This window comes from Xenopus laevis, chromosome 2L (assembly GCF_017654675.1).
Source record: "Xenopus laevis strain J_2021 chromosome 2L, Xenopus_laevis_v10.1, whole genome shotgun sequence".
NCBI classification, from domain to species: domain Eukaryota; kingdom Metazoa; phylum Chordata; class Amphibia; order Anura; family Pipidae; genus Xenopus; species Xenopus laevis.
Genome location: NC_054373.1, coordinates 12,648,961 through 12,674,281, shown reverse-complemented (window position 1 = coordinate 12,674,281; position 25,321 = coordinate 12,648,961). Strand labels below are relative to the sequence as shown.

The window sequence follows — 25,321 nt, the reverse complement described above, 5'->3', positions numbered from 1 at the left end:
AAAGTGTTTTAAAGTAATAAACATATAATATGCTGTTAGCATGCTCTGGTAAAAGCTGTGTGTTTGCTTCAGAAACACTACTGTAGTTTATATAAACAAGCTGTTGTGTAACCATGTGGGCAGCCATTCAAGCACAGGATACACAGTAAATAACAGATAAGTACTACTATAGTTTATATAAACAATCTGCTGTGTAGCCAAGGGGTCAACCATTCAAGCACAGGATACACAGTAGATAACAGATAAGTACTACTGTAGTTTATATAAACAAGCTGCTGTGTAACCATATTGGCTGCCATTCAAGCACAGGATACACAGTAGATAACAGATACGTACTATTATAGTTTATATAAACAAGCTGCTGTGTAGCCATGGGGGCAGCCATTCAAGCACAGGATACACAGTAGATAACAGATAAGTACTACTATAGTTTATATAAACAAGCTGCTGTGTAGCCATGAGGGCAGCCATTCAAGCACAGTATACACAGTAGATAAGAGATAAGTACTACTATAGTTTATATAAACAAGCTGCTGTGTAGCCATGGGGGCAGCCATTCAAGCACAGGATACACAGTAGATAACAGATACGTACTATTATAGTTTATATAAACAAGCTGCTGTGTAGCCATGGGGGCAGCCATTCAAGCACAGGATACACAGTAGATAACAGATAAGTACTACTATAGTTTATATAAACAAGCTGCTGTGTAGCCATGAGGGCAGCCATTCAAGCACAGTATACACAGTAGATAAGAGATAAGTACTACTATAGTTTATATAAACAAGCTGCTGTGTAGCCATGGGGGCAGCCATTCAAGCACAGGATACACAGTAGATAACAGATAAGTACTACTATAGTTTATATAAACAAGCTGCTGTGTAGCCATGGGGGCAGCCATTCAAGCACAGGATACACAGTAGATAACAGATAAGTACTACTATAGTTTATATAAACAAGCTGCTGTGTAGCCATGGGTGAAGTCATTCAAGCTGCAAAAAAGGATAAAAGCCACAGGTTATATAGCAGACAACAGATAAGCCCTGCCCAAGACAGTGTTGTTTTATCTGTTATCTTTTTTTCCAGCTGGAATGGCTGCCCCTATGGCTAGTCAAACACAAGAGTCCTCTGCACTCAACCCATTATCAATATATTTAAGACAGCGACATTTTGTGCATACTGCTACTAAAAAATGCCTTACCCTTTAAACAAAACAGGGATTGTTTGTCCATATATTGCAATATATTTAAGCTGGCCAACTACGTCAAAGTCATCCCATATCTGGCCAGTCCTACGCTTAATTTTCATCTGATTCATTAAGAATTCTATTGCTTCATTATACATTTTACAAAGGGACTAGGTTTTACCTGCAACTTACTAGCTGCTTTCAAAGTAAAACTCCCAAACTTGGCTGCCCTTTTATTAGACACCAGTGGGATCACCTGACTATAGCTGGGAAGGGTGGGAGCTACAACATGGAGCTGGTCACTGCTCCTGTATAAACTATAACAAACAAAGGAAAGTTGTGCTCACCACTATTTTTTAAAACCATTAGGCGGGGGTGCAATGAGGCTGTGACCACAAAATACATATAGTCAAACACAAGAGTCCTCTGCACTCAACCCATTATCCATTAGCTCCCACCCTTCCCAGCTATAGTCAGGTGATCCCACTGGTGTCTAATAAAAGGGCAGCCAAGTTTGGGAGGTTTACTTTGAAAGCAGCTAGTAAGTTGCAGGTAAAACCTAGTCCCTTTGTAAAATGTATAATGAAGCAATAGAATTCTTAATGAATCAGATGAAAATTAAGCGTAGGACTGGCCAGATATGGGATGACTTTGACGTAGTTGGCCAGCTTAAATATATTGCAATATATGGACAAACAATCCCTGTTTTGTTTAAAGGGTAAGGCATTTTTCAGTAGCAGTATGCACAAAATGTCGCTGTCTTAAATATATTGATAATGGGTTGAGTGCAGAGGACTCTTGTATTTGTCTATATGTATTTTGTGGTCACAGCCTCATTGCACCCCCGCCTAATGGTTTTAAAAAATAGTGGTGAGCACAACTTTCCTTTGCCCCTATGGCTACACAGCAGCTTGTTTATATGAACTATAGTAGTCTTTCTGAAGCAAACACACCAGTTTTACCAGTGCAGGGCAATAGTATATTTTAATTACTTTGATACACTTTTTCAGTTTTTGGAGTTACTGTTCCTTTAACATTTATTTATTAATATGAGTGGTGGTTGCCATATAGCTTGTCTTGGTTGTGAACTTTACCATAGAAATTATTGACCCATGTTCATACCCTTGGCAGTTGAACAGCAAGGGGTGTGGTTAGTTAGGATACTTTGTGTAGTTCCATGATCATAAAATGTCATGTGGCCGCAGACCATGCACTTTTATAAGCACCAATATAATTGTACAGTTTTTTTCATACTAACCTCCTCCGTATGTAATGACAGGAGCAGTGACCCTTAGCAACCAATAATATGTTTGCTTTTAAACAGATGACCAAGTAATGCTACCTGCTGATTGCTATGGGATACTGTACCTGGGCAAATTTAGTGCTTTATATTACACAGGCCTGTGATAAATCCTTGTTTGAATTAAAGGAAATGTTTGAATTAAAGGAAATGTAAACTCTCAAGACAATTTAATGTAAAATTGTTCAAAGGGCTCTTTTTAAAGGAACGGTAACACCAACAAATAAAAGTCTTTCAAAGTGATGAAAATATAATGTACTGTTATGCTGCACTGGTAAAACTGGTGTGTTTGCTTCAAAAAGACTACTATAGTTATATAAACAAGCTGTTGTGTTACCATGGAGGCAACCATTCAAGCACAGGATACACAGTAGATAACAGATTAGTACTACTATAGTTATATAAACAAGCTGTTGTGTTACCATGGGGGCAGCCATTCAAAGCTGAAAAAGGAGAAAGGCATAAGATACATAGTAAAAAATAGATAAGTACTACTATAGTTTATATAAACAAGCTGTTGTGTAACCATGGGGGCAGCCATTCAAGGCTGAAAAAGGAGAAAGGCACAAGATACACAGCCGATAACAGACAAGCTCTGTAGTATACAATGGGATTCTTCAGAACGTATCTGTCATCTATTACTGTGTATCCTGTGCTTGAATGGCTGCCCCCATGGCTACACAGCAGCTTGTTTATATAAACTATAGTAGTACTTATCTGTTATCTACGGTGTATCCTGTGCTTGAATGGCTGCCCCCATGGCTACACAACAGCTTGTTTATATAAATTATAGTAGTACTTATCTATCTACTATGTATCCTGTGCTTGAATGGCTGCCCCATGGCTACACAGCAGGTTGTTTATATAAACTATAGTAGTACTTTCTGTTATTTACTGTGTGTCCTGTGCTTGAATGGCTGCCCCCATGGCTACACAGCAGCTTGTTTATATAAACTATAGTAGTACTTATCTGTTATTTACTGTGTATCCTGTGCTTGAATGGCTGCCCTCATGGCTACACAGCAGCTTGTTTATATAAACTATAGTAGTACTTATCTGTTATCTACTGTGTATCCTGTGCTTGAATGGCTGTCCCCATGGCTGTAAATTGCTTAGAAGAGTGCTTTGAACAATTTTACATTAATTTGGAATTCTTCCAGGGACTGATCTAAGTCTTGTCCCTCTGCCCTTCTTTACTATTGTCCTGATTCCCAGTTCCGAGGCAGTGCAGGGGTTAAACAGCACCCCCACACCCACATGCATACTTGTAAACTAGTTTTGCAATGCTGTCGGGCAGGCAAGCAATCATTTGAACATTTCGCCTTCCTCTTTGCCAAAGTCACTATGACTGCACTGTTGGTATTCATTCCTGAACTGCCCTTTGAACTGTTACTGTTTTTACAAAGTGGAGCTGAAGCCTAGTTACTACGAGGGGTTAATCCAAACTATTGATCATGCCTTTCTCACCTCAGTGAGTCATTTAGACAACACATGAGACATGGAAGGAAAAATCAATGAAACATTTTCTGAGCGCCATTTAGGTTTACTTAATAATCACATGGAGAAGTCATGTCTTTTTAAAATAACTTAAACCTACACTTACACTGTCCTTTAAAGGAGAACTAAACCCAAAAAATGAATATGGGTAAAAATGCCATATTTTATGTATGAGCACCAACTCAAAGTTTCAGCTTCTCAATCGCATACCTCCCAACATTTTTTAAATAGAATTTTTTTTGACCATGCCCATTTTTGTGGCCACACCCCCTAATCCAATAGCAATAGCAGCAATGATCTAGGACTTCAAACTTGTCACAGGGGGTCACCATCTTGGAAAGTGTCTGTGACACTCACATGCTCAGTGGGCTCTGATTGGCTGTTGAGAAGCTAAGCTTAGGGCTCGTCACTAATTATCCAGCAGAAAATGAGCTTCCCTGGCTGTAATATAAGCTGATGCTACAGGTTTGCTGATTATTAAATTCTGATGCTAATTGCACTGGTTTCTGTGCTGCCATGTAGTAATTATCTGTATTAATTACTAATCAGCCTTATATTGTGACATTTCTATTCTATGTGTACTGTATATTGTGAGTGGGTCCCTAAGCTCAGTAAGTGACAGCAGCACAGAGCATGTGCAGTGAATCAGCAGAAAAGAAGATGGGGAGCTACTGGGGCATCTTTGGAGACACAGATCTTTACTGCTAAAGGACTGTGGTTGCCTTGGGCTGGTACAGAAGCCCAAAACATAATGTACAACATTTCTAGCTACAATTCTAACTAAGCTTTAGTTCTCCTTTACATTAATGTGTGTCACTTGGCTGTTCAAGATTTCCAATATAAAAAGGGATGATTCCCTTATTATTTGCATTACAATTAATAAGAAATGTATTTCTAAACAACTATCCAATAAAAGAAAAGGCTATTCACTGCATGTGCCAAAATGTATGTGCCCCCCCCCTCCACTGAACACAGCAGCTTTATTTGTAATTGAAATCAGCATCTGTTGTGTTCAGATGTTTATGTTCAGCTTCGGCCCACTGCTTAAAGGAACAGTAACACAAAAAAAGAAAATTGTTTTGAAGTAATTAAATATAATGTACTGTTGCTCCACATTGGTAAAAGTTAAGTGTTTGCTTTAGAAAGACTATTACAGTTTATATAAACAAGGTGCCGTGTAGCCATGGGGACAGCCATTCAAGCACAGGTTACACAGTAGATAACAGATAAGTACTACTATAGTTTATATAAACAAGCTGCTGTGTAGCCATGGGGGCAGCCATTCAAGCACAGGTTACACAGTAGATAACCGATAAGGACTACTATAGTTTATATAAACAAACTGCTGTGTAGCCATGGGGGCAGCCATTAAAGCACAGGATACACAAGATAACAGATAAGTACTACTATAGTTTATATAAACAAGCTGCTGTGTAGCCATGGAGGCAGCCATTCAAGCACAGGATACACAGTAGATAACAGATAAGTACTACTATAGTTTATATAAACAAGCTGCTGTGTAGCCATGGGGGCAGCCATTCAAGCACAGGATACACAGTAGATAACAGATAAGTACTACTATAGTTCATATAAACAAGCTGCTGTGTAGCCATGGGGACAGCCATTCAAGCACAGGATACACAGTAGATAACAGATAAGTACTACTATAGTTTATATAAACAAGCTGCTGTGTAGCCATGAGGGCAGCCATTCAAGCACAGGACACACAGTAAATAACAGATAAGTACTACTATAGTTTATATAAACAAGCTGCTGTGTAGCCATGGGGACAGCCATTCAAGCACAGGATACACAGTAGATAACAGATAAGTACTACTATAGTTTATATAAACAAGCTGCTGTGTAGCCATGGGGGCAGCCATTCAAGATGAAAAGGGAGAAAAGGCACAGGATACTTAGCAAATAACAGATAATCTCTGTAATGGAATGCAATGCAATTCTAAAAAGTGCATCTGTTTTATCTGCTATGTAACCTGAGCCTTCAATGGCTGCCCCCATAGCTACATAGCAGCTTGTATATATGAACTATAGTTGTGTTTCTGAAGCAAAAACACCAGTTCTACTAGTGCAGGGAAACAATACCTTTAATCTTTAAAGGGGTTGTTCACCTTCAAACAACAAGTTGTTTTCAGATAGATCACCAGAAATAACGACTTTTTCCAATGACTTTCTATTTTCTTTGTGTCACTGTTTTTCTAATATTGAAGTGTAAAGTGTAATTTTCACCTTCTAAATGGCTCTGGTTGGGGGGGGGGGGGTTGCTGACCCTGTAAACTGTTCTAAATGAATACATTTAGTTGATACATTTCATATCTTTGTCCCCCCAGAGCAGAATCTCTGAGTTTCATTACAGGCAGCTGTTAGAATTGATACAATAGTTACTAATACTCCAAGAGATGCTGCTGAGAAATGGATCAACTAAATGTTGCAAAATTGTAACAGTTCAGAATCTGCACCTGAATTACTGAGCTGCCAGACTCAAACACCAGAGACACAAACATTCAACTTTACACTTAGATGTTGCAAAAACAGTAAAAAATAAATAATGGAAAGTAATTGAAAAAAGTCTTTATTTCTGGGAAACAGTCTGAAACCAACTGAACTGAAAAAAGTGTTTGGAAGGTGAACAACCCCTTTAACTTAACTTATTTTATGTTATAGACTGGTTAATTCTAAGCAACTTTTCAATTGGTCTTCATTATTTTTTATAATTTTGAAATCATTTCCCTTCTTCTGACTCTTTCTGACCTTCAAATGGAGGTCACCGACCCTGTCTAGAAATAAATGCTCTCTAATGCTACATATTTATTGTTATTGCTACTTTTTCTTACTCATCTTTCCATTCAGACCCTCTCCTATTTATATTCCAGTCTCTTATTCAAATCAATGCATGGTTGCTAGGGTAGTTTGGGGCCTAGCAACCAGATTGCTGAAATTGCAAACCGGAGAGCTGCTGAATAAAAAGCTAAATAACTCAAACCACAAATTTATAAAAAAAATAAAAACCAATTGCGAATTGCCTCTCTACGTCATACTACAAGTTAACACAAAGGTGAACAACCCCTTTAATACATTTGATTAAACAACTGAAAGGTTGCTTAGAATTGGCCATTCTATAACATACTAAAAATGAATTTAAAGATGAACTACCCCTTTAATACTAGAATACAGTTGAGCTGAGTGGATCTGAAAGAAATTTTCACCTGTGTGACATTTGGCATATGGTATATAAATCATTCTGATAAAGTGCACACTCTGTATCCCAAGGCAACAATTTGCTTACTGAAAAAGGTGACAAGCAGGTTTTACAATCTTCGTAATCTAGTACAAAGGAAGAGCTCCTTAAACCTCCTCTCTTGTATTGGAAGCCGCCGAACCTGTCTTTCAAGCCTGAATTTACCATTAGCCCATTGTGCTATGATAAGGGACCCACCTGTAGCACCTTATTAAAAGGTCACTATGGATAATTTGGGAACTAGTTGGAAAAGAAAGGGAGATTTATTATCTGTGCAAATATAGTTTGCATTTTAGCACTTAGTGTTTTACCGTACAGGTATGGGATCTGTTATCCGGGAAACCCTTTATCCAGAAAGCACCGAATTATGGAAAGGCCGGCTCCCATAAACTCCATTTTATCCAAATACGGCTATGGGATCTTTTATACAGAATGCTCGGAGACCTGGGATTTTCCAGATAATGGATCGTTCCATAATTTGGATCTTCATACCTTAAGTGTACTGGAAAATCATTTAAAGATTAAGATAACACAATAGGCTGGTTTTGCTTCCAATAAGGATTAATTATATCTTAGTTGGGAGCAAGTACAAGCTACTGTTTTATTATTACAGAGAAAAAGGAAATCATTTTTAAAAATTTGGATTACAGGTATAGGATCCATTATCCAGAAATCCGTTATCCAGAATGCTCTGAATTACAGAATGGACTCCATTTTATCCAAATAATCCAAAATTTTAAAAACAATTTCCTTTTGCCTTTTTTCTCTGTAATAACAAAACAGTAGCTTGTACTTGACCGAAATTAATATATAATTAATCTTTATTGGAAGCAAATTGGGTTTATTTAATGTTTACGCAATTTTCTAGTAGAAGGTATGAAGATCCAAATTATGGAAAGATCCGTTATCCGGAAAACCTCGGGTCCCGAGCATTCTGGATAACAGGTAACCTGTATTTAAGTATGAAGGTGCTGTTGGAGGAAGCCATTTTCTAATGTGTACCACTTCCAATTCATTTAATTTCTCCAAAAACAATGAGCTGATTCTTGGGGCACTGCATGGACAATTGTGTCCTTCCGATGTATTAAGCACATTCAGCAGGAACAGCTTATAGTTTGCTTATAGCTTGTACAGAAAGTTACCATAAAAGTATCCCTGTATAGAAATAACCCCCAGGAAGCACAATTCTGCAGAAATATCTGAGCGTTTACCTGCCCTGGTATATAGATGAGCAGTAAAATTGATAATAACAAAACTAAAACTAGTTACACAATTATTCTTCTTACTGGTAGCCAAAACAACTGTCCCTAGCAACTGGACTGCTTTTCACGTTCACTTTCAAAAGGGAGACCGAAGTACAAAAAATAGGCAAAAAGCAAATATAAAGGGGAACATTCATGTTAGTTTCCCTTTAATGACAGAGGATCCAGCATGACTGTGTGTTTCCCTGTGATTGTTTGCATTGGACACGTTGGAGTTGTGTGTTATGTCCTGGAGCAGCGAGTTCAGCCCTGTGCCAGGACGTTACAGTCGCTGCATTTGCTTTGGACCGTACTGGGGCATTTATACCGCGCAGTTGTAACGGCCATAATTCTGCTTATTTAAAGGAACAGTAACACCAAAAAATGTAAGTGTTTGAAAGGAATGCCAGTATGTACTGCTGCCCTGCACTGTGTTTGCTTCAGAAACACTACTATAGTTTATATAAAAAAGTTGTTGTGTAGCCATGTGGGCAGCCATTCAAGCACAGGATACACAGTAGATAACAGATAAGTATTACTATAGTTTATATAAACAAGCTGCTGTGTAGCCATGGGGGCAGCCATTCAAGCACAGGATACACAGTAGATAACAGATAAGTACTACTATAGTTTATATAAACAAGCTGCTGTGTAGCCATGGGGGTAGCCATTCAAGCACAGGATACACAGTAGATAACAGATAAGTACTACTATAGTTTATATAAACAAGCTGCTGTTTAGCCATGGGGGCAGCCATTCAAGCACAGGATACACAGTAGATAACAGATAAGTACTACTATAGTTTATATAAACAAGCTGCTGTGTAGCCATGGGGGCAGCCATTCAAGCACAGAATACACAGTAGATAACAGATAAGTACTACTATAGTTTATATAAACAAGCTGTTGTGTAGCCATGGGGGCAGCCATTCATAGCTGAAAAAGGAGAAAAGGCACAAGATACACAGCAGATAACAGACAAGCTCTGTAGTGTACAATGTGTTTATTCAGACGACAGCACGACAGTACATTATATTTTCATTACTTTAATAGACTTTTGGTGTTACTGTTCCTTTAACCTCCAAGTACACTGGCAGGTAGGACTGGTTTAGGTGCAGGTAGATAGGGCTTGCCCATGATAAAAGGATTTGTCACCTTACCTACAAAGCCAGATTAAGGGCAGACACATTGTGAACGTTCATGTAGGGAAGCAGAATCCATCTACCTTTAGGGCTGGGACACACTGGGCGATTTGGGGAGATTTAGTCGCCTGGCAACTAATCGCCGCAACTTTTCTCCCGGAATGCCTCCCCTCGCTCTGCGCCTGGATAAAATGAAAAGTCGCCGGCGCTAAACACACACGGCGATTTGTTTTCTGAACCTGCTTCACGAGGAAACTAAGGGCGACTTCGGAAAACGAATCGCCGCGTGTGATTAACGCAGGCGATTTTTCATTTTAGCTAGGCGTAGAGCAAGGGGAGGCATTCGGGGAAGATTGGTTGCGGAAAGTCGCGGCGATAAGTCGCCAGGCGACTAAATCTCCCCAAATCGCCCAGTGTGTCCCAGCCCTTAAAGCCCACCTTTCCCCTCCACCACTCCCTCCAATATATAACAGTTCAGGCTGCCGGCTATACAGGGTGTTAAGGTCACCCCATTGGGGTTTTCATGGATTTTTCACAATTATAATAGGACAGGCTGAACATTTCTTCTAAGGATCAACAGGAAGGACCAGTATTGTATAAAAACATAAATACTAGTGTCTTTGTATTTTGTGACAGCATGTAAAGCAAAGGAAGCGTGCTCTTATATTCAGTCATTCAGGCATTTCCCAGGTTCTGCATTACATGTGTAACTTTGAGGTGTGCCCAATGCGTGTTTGCTTAAATATCTGCGCCATCATCTGCAGCCTTATCACAAATTACTGTAACACCGTCAACCAAAATCTGAATATCTACTCAGGGTAAATGGACTTATTTTCCTTTGCAGCCCTAACTTCCTGAGCAGGGACATTTCTGCTACAGCAAGAAGCCAGGTTATGTTATTGTTCACTGAAACACTGAAACACAGAGAGAGGATAGTAATTAGGGATGCACCGAATCCAGAATTCGGTTCAGGATTCAGTCTTTTTCAGCAAGATTCGGCCGAATCCTTCTGCCTGGCCGAACCGAATCTGAATCCTAATTTGCATATGCAAATTAGAGGCGGGGAGGGAAATCGCATGACTTTTTGTCACAAAACAAGGAAGTAAAAAATGTTTTCCCCCTTCCCACCCCTAATTTGCATATGAAAATTAGGATTCAATTCGGTATTCAGCCGAATCTTTTGCGAAGGATGCAGGGGTTTGGCCGAATCCAAAAATAGTGAATTCGGTGCATCCCTAATAGTAATACAAATAATAACAATAAAAACAGTCTGCTCTCTGGGGTCATTGCCCCTTACAACCAAATTGTTCCAATATAAAGCGACACTGACATGTATTCTAGAACATGTTGTTATCACTTTTAAAACCTACCTAGCATCTCTGACAGCCAGGTTACTTGGGATTAAACTGATCTCTACATAATCAGATTTAATTGCTAAACCCTGAGCTGGGGATTTTATGACTTGACAGCCAGTGGGTAAAACAGTACCAAGCAACCAACTGGTAAGCTGTAAGAGTTATTTAGCTTCTATTCAGCAGTTCTCCAGTTTGCAATCACAGCAATTTGGTTGCTAGGGTCCAAATGAATTTAGCAACCATGCATCGATTGATTGATTAAGAGACTGTAATATGAATAGGAGAGGGCCTGGATATAAACATTAGTAATAAGTAGCAATAACAATATATTTGTAGCCTTACATAGCATTTGTTTTCTAGATGGGGGTCAGTGACCCCCATTTGAAAGCTGGAAATAGTCAAAGGAGGAAGGCAAGTAATTCAAAAACTAGAAATAGAAAAGTTGAAGGTCATTTGAAAAGTTGTTTAGAATTAACATTCTATAACATAATAAAAGTTAACTTAAAGGGGTTATTCACCTTCAAGTTAATTTTGGGTATGTTATAGAATGGCCAATACTAAGCAACTTTTCAATTGGTCTTCATTATTTATTTTTGATAGTTTTTAACTATTTGTCTTCTTCCTTTGATTCTTTCCAGCTTTCAAATGGGGGTCACTGACCCCATCTTAAAACAAATGCTCTGTAAGGCTACCAATGTATAGTTAGTGCCACTTTCAACTTCCCATCTTTCTATTCAGGCCTCTCCTATTCATATTCCAGTCTCTTATTCAAATCAGTGCACGGTTGCTAGGGTAATTTGGACCCTAGCAACCAGATTGCTGAAATTGCAAACTGGAGAGCTGCTAAATAACTTAAAATCCACAAATGATAAAAAATGAAAACCAATTGCAATATGTCTCAGAATATCATGTTCTACATCATGCTAAAAATTAATTTAAAGGTGAACAACCCCCTTAAAATGTGGCCACTTTTTTGTGCGTGAGGTTACCTGGTCAGAGTAATTGTGGCTTTTTTGGATCCTAAAAGAAACACGGGCACTAAGCAGACAGGCCAAGGTTAGGAGCTTGTTGCGTCACTTTTGGGCCCTGGATCTTAGTCTTGCTGCTTGTTTGTGTGTTTATGACCCAAAATCACATGCTTTATTGTGAAAGAATTATCCGTAATGTGACATGTTTTTGTTTTGCAGGCTTTGCAGAGCAATTTAAAATACTGCCTGCTCCCAAGGCGCATTATCATTAGCAAGCGATTGGCACAATGCCTGCACCCAGCCCTGCCCAGTGGGGTTCATTTAAAGGCCCTGGAGACCTACGAAATCATATTCAAGATTATTGGGACAAAATGCCTGGCCAAAGACCTCTTTCTCTACAGGTAAAAACGAAGTTTCTTTATAATGTGTATGTAAGGCTCATTGTTCAAGACCAGTATCTTAGGTATCATTTATCAGCTCTATAAGTGTCTGTTTTTCCTACTGCTTCATGTTTGCATATTAAAGGACATTTAAACCCCCCACATAAAAATGTAATCAGCGGACAGCCTCTTTGAACTCTTTAGATAACAGTAATGTAATGTAGCATCCCCTTAATCACTTAGAATTCATTCTCCTCCTCTAACCAACTCAGCCCCCCTTGGGAATTTACTTTGGCCGTTGACTACTGAGCATGCTCAGTTCTTCTCAGTTCAGATTACTAAACATGACCTCCAGCCTAGCAATGAAGAGACAGCATTGCTGGTTCTCATAGAAACTCTAGCTATCTGCTTCTATTTTTTCACCTAATCTCCTCTCCTGAGCTCATCGTGACTATTACAGTTCTCAATCCAAGCAGGATAAATATGTTCTGACTGTGTAAGCCTGCATTCTTCATTGCATGAACTGTAGTGCATACATGTCCTGTTTGCAAATGGAAATCATTGATGATGTGTTAGATGGAAAATGGCCGCCGGTGAAAGTTGCTATTTGTTTTAGTAAAATTTGATAGTGCTGGCTAACAGAGGGTGGATATACTCAGTATAGCTGATGCATTTTGGGTGGAGAAGATGTTCCCGATTTATATAAATGGTAGGAGAATGTAGGGTTTACATGTCCTTTAAATTCATATTGTCATGGGAAAACATGTTTTTTCCAAAACGCATCAGTTGATAGTGCTGTTCCAGCAGAATTTTGCACTGAAATCCATTTCTCAAAAGAGCAAACAGATTTTTTTTATATTCAATTTTGAAATCTGACATGGGTCTAGACATATTGTCAGTTTCCCAGCTGCCCCAGTCATGTGACTTGTGCCTGCACTTTAGGATGGAACTACTTTCTGGCAGGCTGTTATCCGTCTCAGTGGGACTTGTCTTATACTATTGAGTATTGTACTCAGATCTTCCAGGGAGCTGTTATCTTGTGTTAGGGATCTGCTATCTCGTTCTCCTTCCCATTGTTCTGTTGTTAGGCTGGGGGGGGAAGGGAGGGGATGATCTCCCAACTCCAACTTGTAGTACTGCAGTAAAGAGTGACTGAAGTTTATCAGAGCACAAGTCACATGACTGGGGGCAGCTGGGAAACTAACAATATGTCTAGCCCCATGTCAGATTTCAAAACTGAATATAACAAAATCTGTTTGCTCTTTTGAGAAATGGATTTCAGTGTAGAAGTCTGCTGGAGCAGCACTATTAACTGATGCGTTTTGAAAAAAACATGTTTTCCCATGACAGTATCCCTTTAAGATACTATCGGTTATGCATACTGCACTGTAATTGTAACTTATTTTGATATATGGTTGTCATATACATAAAGAAGCAAATTGCAAACATACATTATGTTCTCTTGCTGTAAGGTATGAATTGACTTATAATTAATTCAAATTCCCAACTTTTATTATCCCTAGTTGGTTTAACCTGTGTCACTAAACATGTTGTCATACTACAACTCCCAATATTATCCTGTTAACATCTGGAGAGCTGTTTACAGGCCTTGACTGACAATATATAGATTCAGGCAAATACCAGAGACAGTTACTATTTATTGGGTCTCTGTGTACCTGAAATACCAGGGTTGATACTGAATCTAAGTCCAGACCTGGTTGTTAGGGACTCATGTCTAGTGGAAACTATATGTATTCATATATTTTTTAATCTTTTTCTTTTAGCTCTGGGCTCTTTCCGTTGCTGTCCCACGCAGCCATGTCGGTGAGGCCTATTCTTCTGGGCTTGTATGAAACCTACTTCATCCCGCTGCAGAGGGCGCTGCTTCCCAGTCTCCAGGCTTTCATCACTGGATTGCTACCTGGATTAGAGGAGGGATCTGAGATTTATGATAGGTAAATGCTCAGCTTGAAAAAGGAACTTAAATTGTTCTGAAAGCTAGCTACGATTATCTTAATTAGCCAATACATGTATCACCTTTATACCATCTTTTTGTTATTTTTTTGCCCTATTACTGGCTAACACGGTATAACAACATCAGCACTGTGATCACTATGTGGCTTAAAGGTGAACTAAAGCTTAACTAAAGAAGTAGCTAGAAATATTGTACGTTATGTTTTGGGCTTCTGTACCAGCCCAAGGCAACCACAGCCCTTTAGCAGTAAAGATCTGTGTCTCCAAAGATGCCCCAGTAGCTCTCCATCTTCTTTTTTGCTGATTACTCTGTGCTGCTGTCACTTACTGAGCTTAGGGACCCACTCACAATATATAGTACACATAGAATAGAAATGTCACAATATAAGGCTTATTAGTAATTAGTACAGATAATTACTACATGGCAGCATAGAAACCAGTGCAATTAGCATCAGAATTTAATAATCAGCAAACCTGTAGCATCAGCTTATATTACAGGGGAAGCTCATTTTCTGCTGGATAATTAGTGACGAGCCCTAAGCTTAGCTTCTCAACAGCTGCTCAGAGCCCACTGAGCATGTGAGTGTCACAGACACTTTCCAAGATGGTGACCCCCTGTGACAAGTTTGAAGTCCTGGATCATTGCTTTTATTGACAAGCTGAAACTTTATCCTCGTGCAATAAGTTCAGTATATAAAATATGACATTTTTACCCATATTAATTTTTAGGGTTTAGTTTTCATTTAAAAGGAAACAATCACTTGTTTATTCAGGTCCTTTTTGTTTTATTCTTCTGTAAGCATAAACAAAACAAAAATATACATATTTATAGCTTGGACTTTTATTCTGGATAAAAAGCTGCATTTCTCTTGCTTGAGGGAAGATGGACAGTGTCTAAAGCTGGCCATAGACGCAAAGATCCGATCTTACGAATCATCGTACGATTGGACTTTCCCATCTCCCGACCTGCCACTAACCATTCCGATCAAATAAAGTACAAAAGAAAAGATGAGCCGATGTTCTGCCCCTGACAACAATCGTAGGAAAGTTATGTCCGACCAAAGCTAATGACAGTCTCCCACTGAAAATCGTGCGATCGGCAATACACGCAGAGATATTATCAGCAGCCGAAAAAATCTTTTAACCTGTCCGATCGACCAAACGACTGTTCTCCACCAGACCAAAAATTTGGGACTCTCCACACACGGTCCGAAAATCGTACGAATCCTCGATTCGTACGATCTGATCTTTGCGTCTATGGCCAGCTTAAGCTGTATGTAGGTCTACCTTACCCTTATTCTCCCGCCACATGCTTCTTTAGGTCAGATCCATACCTCACAAGTCTATGGAGGCAATATGCTTAAAGTGTATCTACATAAGAGAGACAGCAACATTGAGAAGGCTGGTTACATGGACGTCTAGAGCCTTTGCAACAGCCATTTTCCAGAGGCTCTGTTTTGCTTGTAGTTTTTGGTATATATTCCACTTAGTGGCAGAATGAAGAATTCTAAATACTATAAAGAAAAATAATATTTTAAAAATGTATTCCTTTAAATATACAGTTTGGCCCATAAATCTTTGGACAGACAAAACTTTTTTTTCTAATTTTGGTTCTATACAGTACCACAATGAATTTAAAATGAAACAACTCCGATGCAGTTGAACTGTAGACTTTCAGGTTTAATTCAGTGGGTTGAACAAAAAGATTGCATAAAAATGTGAGGAACTAAAGCCTTATTTTAACACAATCACTTCATTTCAGGGGCTCAAAAGTAATTGGACAATTAAAAAAACTGAAAATAAAATGTTAATTTCTAATACTTGGTTGAAAACCCTTTGCTGATAATTACAGCCTGAAGTCTTGAACTCATGGACATCACCAGATTCTGGGTTTCCTCCTTTTCTATGCTCTGCCAGGCCTTTACTGTAGCGGCTTTCAGTTGCTGTTTGTTTGTGGGCCTTTCTGTCCCAAGTTTAGTCTTCAACAAGTGAAATGCAGCTCAATTAGGCTCAGATCAGGTGACTGACTTGGCCATTCAAGAATATTCCACTCCTTTGCTTTAATAACTCCTGGGTTGCTTTGGCTGTATGTTTTGTGTCATTATGAATTGCCTCCCAATCATTTTGACTGCATTTCGCTGGATTTGAGCAGACAGTGTCTCTGAACAGCTCAGAATTCATTCTTGTGCTTTTGTCCTGTGTCACATGATGGATAAACACTAGTGTCCCAGTGCCACTGGCAGCCATGCACACCCAAGCCATCACACTGCCTCCCAAATGTTTTATACAGAACTGTGCTATGCTTTGGATCATCAGCTGTTCCACGCCTTCTCCAGACTTTTTTCTTGCCATCATTCTGGTAGAGGTTGATCTTGGTTTCATCTGTCCAAAGAATGTTTTCCCAGAACTGTGCTGTTTTTTTTACATGTTTTTTTTTAGCAAAGTCCAATCTAGCCTTTCTATTCTTGATGCTTATGAGAGGCTTGTACCTTGCAGTGCACCCTCTGTATTTACTTTCATGCAGTCTTCTCTTTATGGTAGACTTTGATATGGATACACCGACCTCCTGTAGAGTGTTGTTCACTTGTTTGGCTGATGTGAAGGGATTTCTCTTCACCATGGAAATGATTCTGAGATCATCCACCACTGTTGTCTTCTGTGGACATCCAGGTCTTTTTGCGTTGCTGAGTTCACCAGTGATTTCTTTCTTTCTCAGGATGTACCAAACTGTAGATTTTGCCACTCCTAATATTGTAGAAATTTCTCGGATGGGTTTTTTCTGTTTTTGCAGCTTAAAGATGGCTTGTTTCACCTGCATGGAGAGCTCCTTTGACCGCATGTTGTCTATTCACAGCAAAATCTTCCACATACAAGCACCCCCCCCCCCCCAAATCAACTCCAGGGCTTTTATCTGCTTCATTGATAATGATATAACGAAGGAATTGCCCACACCTGCCCATGAAATAACCTTTGAGTCAGTGGTCCAATTACTTTTGAGCCCCTGAAATGAAGTGATTGTGTTAAAAAAAAGGATTTAGTTCCTCACATTTTTATGCAATCTTTTTGATCAACCCACTGAATTAAAGCTGAAAGTCTGCAGTTCAACTGCATCTGAATTGTTTCATTTAAAATTCATTGTGGCAGAACCAAAATTAGAAAAAAGTTGTCTGTGCTGTGTGTGTGTGTGTGTGTGTGTGTGTGTGTGTATATATATATATATATATATATATATATATATATTATATATATATATATATATATATATATATATATATATATATATATATCTATATATATCTATATATATCTATATATATATATATATATATATATATATATATATATATATATAATTTTATTTTTTTTAATCTTGTTTATGGTAGAGAAAAGGAATGAAAGAACATCTACTGTATATAAAAAAGCAGAGTACACTCCAATTATAATGGAAATTATTAGCTTCCCTCCCATGTATCCTGGATACTACTGTATGCACTGTGGGAACCTAAAGGCATGTCTAACCGGTTCCCTTCAGCATATTATCAACTTGGCAAGGAATATTATAAATATTAGTATAAGCCTGTTGGCTAATTGGGCTTCATCTAAAGATGTAATTTGCTGCAGGCAAGGAGACATATAATAATGTGGTCACAAGAATGTAAGTAAAGGTCAATGACTAGTAACTTTTGGAGCACCGCAGTTGTCAGAACTCCAAGCATTACTCTAGTAGCTCAACTTTTGAAAGGATACAAGGAGTTGTAGTTAGACCAGGTCTCGCATGGTAAGAATTAACTGTGGGGATTGATCAATGCACATTCCCTGGTCCCTTCTTTCATTAGTACCGTAACTTAGTTTCTGTGCAAGTGCATGTATTTTCAAATACAGGGTTTTTTAGTTACAAAGTTATGATCCTAAAATTGTCAAACCACAATACCATGTACTTGTTACTATAGTCTGTGGATCATTTCAGGCTTCTCTTCCTTAAAACAAACGTCATGGCAGCTCCCATGAAATGTGCCTCCAGAAAATGTAATGGAAATACAAACATTGGCCTTCCATTATTATAGCATAGATAGTATTATGATAATCCATCGGTTGTGGTTTTACAACTTCCATTCTTTTTTTTGCAGCTGCTGAATTGTGGTTCTGCAACAATGTGCGCAGCAGCTATTTGGGTACTTGGGTTTGACATGTGTCTTTACCGAGTTTGTTACATAAAAGTGCTATAAAATGTGCTCTTTTGGCCTTCAGCGTTTTGACCACTGTCGTTATCTGGTGGAAAGCACCAATATTCAAAATGCTGTCTAGTAATAATTTATATTTCTGTTCTTTCCCTCTTCTAGGACAGACCAACTGCTGCAGCGTCTCGCTGTGGTGGTGGGACAAGATGTCTTCTATGGCTCTCTCTGGGGAAGTGTCCTGGTCAGCAGCTCCATTCGGCTTCCCGCTTCTCTCTTTGTTGTTAGTCATATTAATAAAGATTTATCTGTCCAATCACAAAGTTACATGCTTGGAAAGGATCAGGAGTTAGCTGTAAGTCTGACATCTCATTCAATCATGATGTAAAGCATATGTAAATAAGCAAAATTCCAACTGTCATTTTCTTTCAATATATAGTGAATAAAGTACCCCCTCTTGTAAAATATAAGGATATTATAAGTTACCGAGGAGTTTCATGACCATATAAAAACACGAGGCCGAAGGCCGAGTGTTTTTATACAGGTCATGGAACTGCGAGGTAACTTATAATATCCTCATATTTTACAACTGTCGGTACTTTATTTATTAAAATTCCATACACTGTATTTTTTTTAGCTAAACCATCATACACTATACTCTCAGATACATTATATACTTTGTAAATACTTGCTAATATTGATGCAGCAATAGCTGGTACAGTAGTGTATTGTAGTATATACAGAGTGACAGAATTTCTAGCAGTGAAGTTAATTTCATTGGAGGTTGTGCATGGGGGTTAGCAGGTAAATATTGTGTGATATTTTTTAGTATTTTAAATATTGAGAATTGAACGCAGAGTCCAGCTGTACAGATAGTGAGATCACTTCTAATTTCCCCCACAGCACCTTAAAGTGGAGAGAGTCAGGGGAGCTTTTACAGCCAACACAATATGCCAGCACATTCCTGGGACTCCACAGGGAATTTGAATTGTTTCTTCTGCTGCAATCTTAATGAACATAGACAGATATTGATTTGTGTATACAACACTCCCATATAGAAGGTAGCAAGCGATCGGCAGTGGTTTTGCTTTAGCTCCCTGTCACATATATTTATTTCAAAAATTATGGGGCCCTATACAAATTCTGTGGGGCCCAGAAACCAAGTTACTCCACTGCATGTATATCAGAATTCCTATACAGTATATATTGTAGCTGTGCATGCAAAACCAGTATTTCTGTATTCTATTAAAACATAGTTAAATTAAAGGAATACTAAGCACTTTGTTTTCTGGTTGTAAGAATAGGGCTCCAGCTGAAAATCAGCTTTTCTGTATAATCTGTGTCTACTCACCACGCATTTAATAAATTATCAACATGTATGACTTTACGGAAAGGCCTTTTTGGCGGTTTGGCCATAAAATGAACTTGATAAGTATACAGTGTCTAGAAACTGTACAATACTTATCTGAAATGCAATCTACTTATTAAACTAAAACTGACACTACTAGACTTTCATTCAAAAATTAAATTTTTTTGGTTCTTTGCAGATAAAATCTCTGTGTGCATCAGTCGTGGATTCCAACGTCCTTGTGCAGCGAAATACACTGGAAATTCTTCTGTTCTTCTTTCCATTTAACACATGCCTGGTAAGATATGTTGCCGAGGTAGTACAGTTCCATGGGTGAGAAGAGCTGAATTTGCTCAGATTATCAGCACTGTGTCCTGTATTAGGCATGTTATCCTGGAGCATGTAGCTCCTAGCCTTGCAGATTTACAAGAAAGTAGGTATTCTTAGAAGAGTTTGCCATTTGTTTATTTTTCTTAAAATCAGATTCATAAGGTATAAGGGTGTTGCTGGTTATACAGTATGCATAGAGTTCTCCTCTGCATATTCTCCTCAGTTTATATGATGTCCACAACCCTAAGGTAGAATATAACGTTTCTTTTTGAATAGCCTTGCCCATTGCACTCTTATTTGTACTATATATATATATATATATATTTCTTTTTTTTTTATGATAAGCAGTACAGTTTCCCTTTAAATACTACACTTTATCATGTATTTTAAAGATGTGTTTTGTTGGTTTAGGTCCCCGATGAATGCTCCGTGCTGCTGCACCGATCAGACATGGTGAGAATACTTGCTGGATCCATCCAGACCGTGTTAAGAAGAGACATGTCACTGAACAGGAGGCTGTTTGCCTGGCTGCTGGGTATGTGGATAGGTTGAAATGGGAACATTGGCCGTTTAGTATTTATTGCCATTACAATTCTGCATTTGACTCTTTGTGTAGCCCAATCAGAGGGGTGATGTTTTGTTACTGCAGTGAGTGGAATGAGGGTCCCCTGTATATTCACGTCTCTCCCATTGGTATTAAAATACTGTATAGCCAATCATGTAGTGCACTGGCAAATTTCAAGGACACAACTGTTACCCAATGGTGGAACAGATTTATCAAATATATTGTTCCACTGCCCTTAAAGAAGTCTAACTTACAAAGTGCTTTTTACATGATTTACATACATGAAATGCAGGGAATTCCATTGATGTGTGATTTTCACAGACCAATTGCCTTTTCTGTTTAAATCCTTGTCATCTTACAGGTTCTGATATCAAGGGAAGGCATGTGGCTCCAGAACTAAAGGACTCATTGGGTGACGAAGAGTACTGCAACCACTTCTTTGCAAAATACTCCAAAGAGCTTTTGGTTGAGGTAGGAATAGGCAAGTGCATTGTTTAAAGCCCTGTCAGAAGCAATAAAGTTATTTTTCAAACAAAATAATTTTTTTGGAACTTTGTCATTGTGCTCTATCCTGACAACATCGAAATTATAGCATCTAATAAACATAGGTGATATGAACACTGTATAGTAAATTATAAGGATGTTAGAAGGCACTGAGGGGTCTGTGACCATATAAAGACACAAGACTGCAGGCTGAGTTATACAGGGAACTCTGAGTATCACTCATGTATTATAAGGGATAATGTACCCCTACTGTAAATGATAAGGATATTAGAAGTCACTGAGGGGTTGTTCTGTGACCATATAAAGGCACAAGGCTGCAGGCTGAGTTATACAGGGAACTCTGAGTATCACTCGTGTATTATAAGGAATAATGTACCCCCTACTGTAAATGATAAGGATATTAGAAGTCACTGAGAGGTTGTTCTGTGACCATATAAAGACACAAGGCTGCAGGCTGAGTTATACAGGGAATTCTGAGTATAACTCATGTATTATAAGGGATAATGTACCCCTACTGTAAATTATAAGGATATTAGAAGTCACTGAGGGGTCTGTGACCATATAAAGGCACAAGGCTACAGGCAGAGTTATACAGGGAACTTTGAGTATCACTCATGTATTATAAGGGATAATGTCCCCCTTCTGTAAATTATAAGGATATTAGATGTCACTGACCATATAAAAGCACTCGACTGCAAAATGAGTTATATAGGCCAGGAAAATTTGGGTATTGGTAATTTACGCTAAGGGATGATGTAACCTATATTGCCATTGTTATTTTATATAGAATTCTATAGTTTTGACTCTTGCTATAGCCTTTATTTTATAGTGTCTATGTGTAAGTAAAATCCTTAAATATATATGCAAATCATATTAAATCTAAACCCCTTTATCTCTCTGGTTAGGCTTTAATGCAGATACTGCACCAGAACACCTTGGACTCAGACACAGAGCAGGGTCTGCTGGTTTATCTGAAACCTTTCCGTATCCTTGTTAGCCTCCTGGACAAGCCTGAGATAGGTAAGTAAGCTCCTGGTACCGTTCTTACAATCTTTTGCTCTGTCTGCTGATATATCATGTGGGAGATCTATTACTCATACACTGAATGTGCAGAGAAGGGTATTGTACTGTGCAAAACACTAGAATGGGTTATTATGTGATTATGTTATGTCAGGTGAAGGGAACCCACAGCTTTAGTCATGTTTGAGTACAATATCTGTACAGTTCTTGCTGACAACAAAGCTTCTTTGCAGCTTTATCAGCCACATCCCATCTATAGACATGTGAAAGGAATATGTGGGTGCAGCAGGTGCAATGTACTCTGTGCCCTTGTTTCTTTGTGCTGGGACAGCAAGTTAAATGTGAAAAAAAATTATATATATATCTATATATCTATATCTATATCTATATATATATATATAGATATAGATATAGATATATATATAGATATAGATATAGATATAGATATAGATATAGATATAGATATAGATATAGATATAGATATAGATATAGATATAGATATAGATATATAGATATATATATATATATATATATATAATATCAAAACAGGGGGGTTGTGGGAGCACTCTAAAGGCTTTAAAGTGTATATATATATATAAGTATAATAAATGCTATTGCATATGTACCCAAATAGGGGTTATTTTGTTACAAAGTTATGATCATAAAATTGATAAGCCACCATACCACGTCAAGGTAAACCCCGAATGGGGTTATATATATATATATATATATATATATATATATATATATATAAAATTGTGTGTGTGTATAGGAAGTATGTTATCCAGAAGCCTGTTATCCAGAAATCTCCGAATTACGGGAAGGCCATCTTGCATACGCTCCATTTTTATTAAATTATATGATCCACCTTAAACCCTGCCTACACCAAACCAGTACCTTGTTTCATGTCTTTGCCCTACATTTCAGTGCCTTTGTCTAATTACAGGCCCCCCAGTGGTGGGAGAACTCTTCTTGGAAGTGATGCGAGCCTTCATTGCTTACTGCAGAGATGCGTTGGGGACACAAATGCAGCTCAGCTACAGCCAAAATGGTGCCCCGCTTATAAGGTGGGTGTGTAGCAATAATCAAAGGGGTGGCAGAAATCAGGGAAAAAATACTCACTTTAAGTGCCACTATTTATAACCCGCAGCTCCTTTCCTGCAAAACTATAGTTCCCAGAATGCCCTATAACTTAAGCCTTTCACTCTCACCATCTCACCTTTTCTTTACACGCTATGATCTTATTCAGGATTTGCTTAGGATTGTTTAGAAGAAGACTACTCAATATCTTACTCCTCAATTTTATTTTACAGTGCCATTAAGGAAAACAAGAATGCCTCTGAGATTGTGAAAACAGTCAACCTATTGATTTCATCTTTAAGTTCAGACTTTCTGTGGGATTACATGACCATCTGCTTTGAGGACAGCTTCAGGTGAGCGGGTGCCGTACCCTTGTGTTTTAGTTATTTTTCACTGGTCAAGCTGATGAATAGTATGCCGCAAAAACCCAACGTGAAAGAAACCTGACTGTGATTATTAGACGTTAGACAGATTAGATGTGCAGAAATCAGTTATAGTGTGGAAATCCGTGCCAATATGACTAGTCAATGTAGACCCAAAGATTGGGGTTTCCATCATTGTTTTTGGCCTCCCAAAGTGTGAATTTAAAAATAATTATCCCACTACCTATAAGATGGGCCTACTCTCTCCCATTGCGTGTGTTACCTCCTCCCTACTCCTCCCACCATAAGCTACCATCACATTGCTCTACTCCCTCTATCCCTCTCCATGTAGGTTCTTTCTATGGTTCTACTCCCTCTATCCCTCTCCATGTAAGTTGCTTTTAGAGTGTTCTGTGTTCTATTTCTGCTTTACTTGAGTCTTATAAGCCCTGGTAACATTACACTTGTCTATTAATTGTGATCAATGATTTGCTTTCCAGTTAATTGTTTTTTACTCCATTAGGAGAAAGGACCATGATAACCCTGCTGGTGACTATTTGGGCAGAGCTCCCAGTATTACAGAAGTTTGCAGTTTGCTGGTATTTCTTCTGGATGTCATTCCTCTGGTATGGAAGTTTCTCAGTTTTATAAATATGTTCACACTTTCAAAGGTTAGCTGTGGGACACTTTGATGTGGGAGGTCCTTGATTTTAGTATCTTTGCTATATTTTCCCATACACGAAATGTCCAGAGTGACTCATAAAGCCAATCCTTTGTTTCTATTTTAGAATGCTCTGTTACTAGATATACTTCCCAAAACATCTGAGCTGCTCTACTAGCATGAAAACAGAAATTAATGTGAAAACAAACTGAATCATAGCAATATTGATCATTGTTTAGCCTTTCCCATTTTCTGCCTCAAGTTGTAACAAATCCATTGGGTTGCCATATCAGCTATTACTTTTCTTAGCAAATATGCCCAGTTATTAGGCCTGTCTGAGAATTATTTCACTCAGGTGTAATCTTACATTGAAGTATAAAACATACATTACTAATGTGGATTGCAAATTTGATCAAACAGAAAAATAATCTACCTGCTAATTTAGAGTTTTTTTCATATGTATTTTGAAAACAATCTCAAAGTAAAAATGCTGCAGAGCTTACTATAATTGAGTATGGGTGCAGAGTTCACAGATTGTTCTACACATTTTAACTTACTGCTTCCATATTACATGTGCTGCTCATCTAGTGGTTAAATGGGATTATGTGCTATTCATTTCATGTCTATAGTGAATCAAGGGAAGAAGGTTTTTATCAAAAATATTATAGAAGGTGTGATTATAATAATTAACCACTTGAATTATTTCAATTTTCTTTAGGAACTCTATTCAGAGGTACAGACACAGTACCTACCTCAGATGCTGAGTTTCATGGCTCAGTCTCTGTCTGATAACATAGATGCCCTGAGCCTTCCGGAACTGACCCTTGCCCTAAAGACTTGCTTTAAAGTTCTCAGCAAAGTGCAGATGCCACCAGCATTTCTTGACATGGAAACACCCAGTTCAGACATGGTAGGCTTATGGTTACTCCACCTTTATATTTTCCAACCCATTTTATTGTCCTGGTAGAATTTAGATGG

General features: G+C 38.3%; 1 protein-coding gene across 3 annotated transcripts in view; it reads left to right on the top strand.

Annotated features, from left to right (window-relative positions):
- The window catches only part of dop1b.L (DOP1 leucine zipper like protein B L homeolog), a 75,481-nt gene that overhangs the window by 15,369 nt on the left and 34,791 nt on the right, over window positions 1–25,321 (top strand). For all 3 annotated transcript variants that reach the window (XM_041581553.1, XM_041581554.1, XM_041581552.1), the window contains exons 3-13: window positions 12,164–12,345; window positions 14,109–14,279; window positions 18,639–18,828; window positions 20,021–20,119; window positions 20,563–20,686; window positions 21,078–21,187; window positions 22,126–22,240; window positions 23,187–23,307; window positions 23,554–23,673; window positions 24,206–24,308; window positions 25,062–25,253. In XM_041581553.1, the coding sequence (XP_041437487.1) occupies window positions 12,164–12,345; window positions 14,109–14,279; window positions 18,639–18,828; window positions 20,021–20,119; window positions 20,563–20,686; window positions 21,078–21,187; window positions 22,126–22,240; window positions 23,187–23,307; window positions 23,554–23,673; window positions 24,206–24,308; window positions 25,062–25,253 (1,527 nt within the window). The remainder of the gene's footprint in view (window positions 1–12,163; window positions 12,346–14,108; window positions 14,280–18,638; window positions 18,829–20,020; window positions 20,120–20,562; window positions 20,687–21,077; window positions 21,188–22,125; window positions 22,241–23,186; window positions 23,308–23,553; window positions 23,674–24,205; window positions 24,309–25,061; window positions 25,254–25,321) is intronic.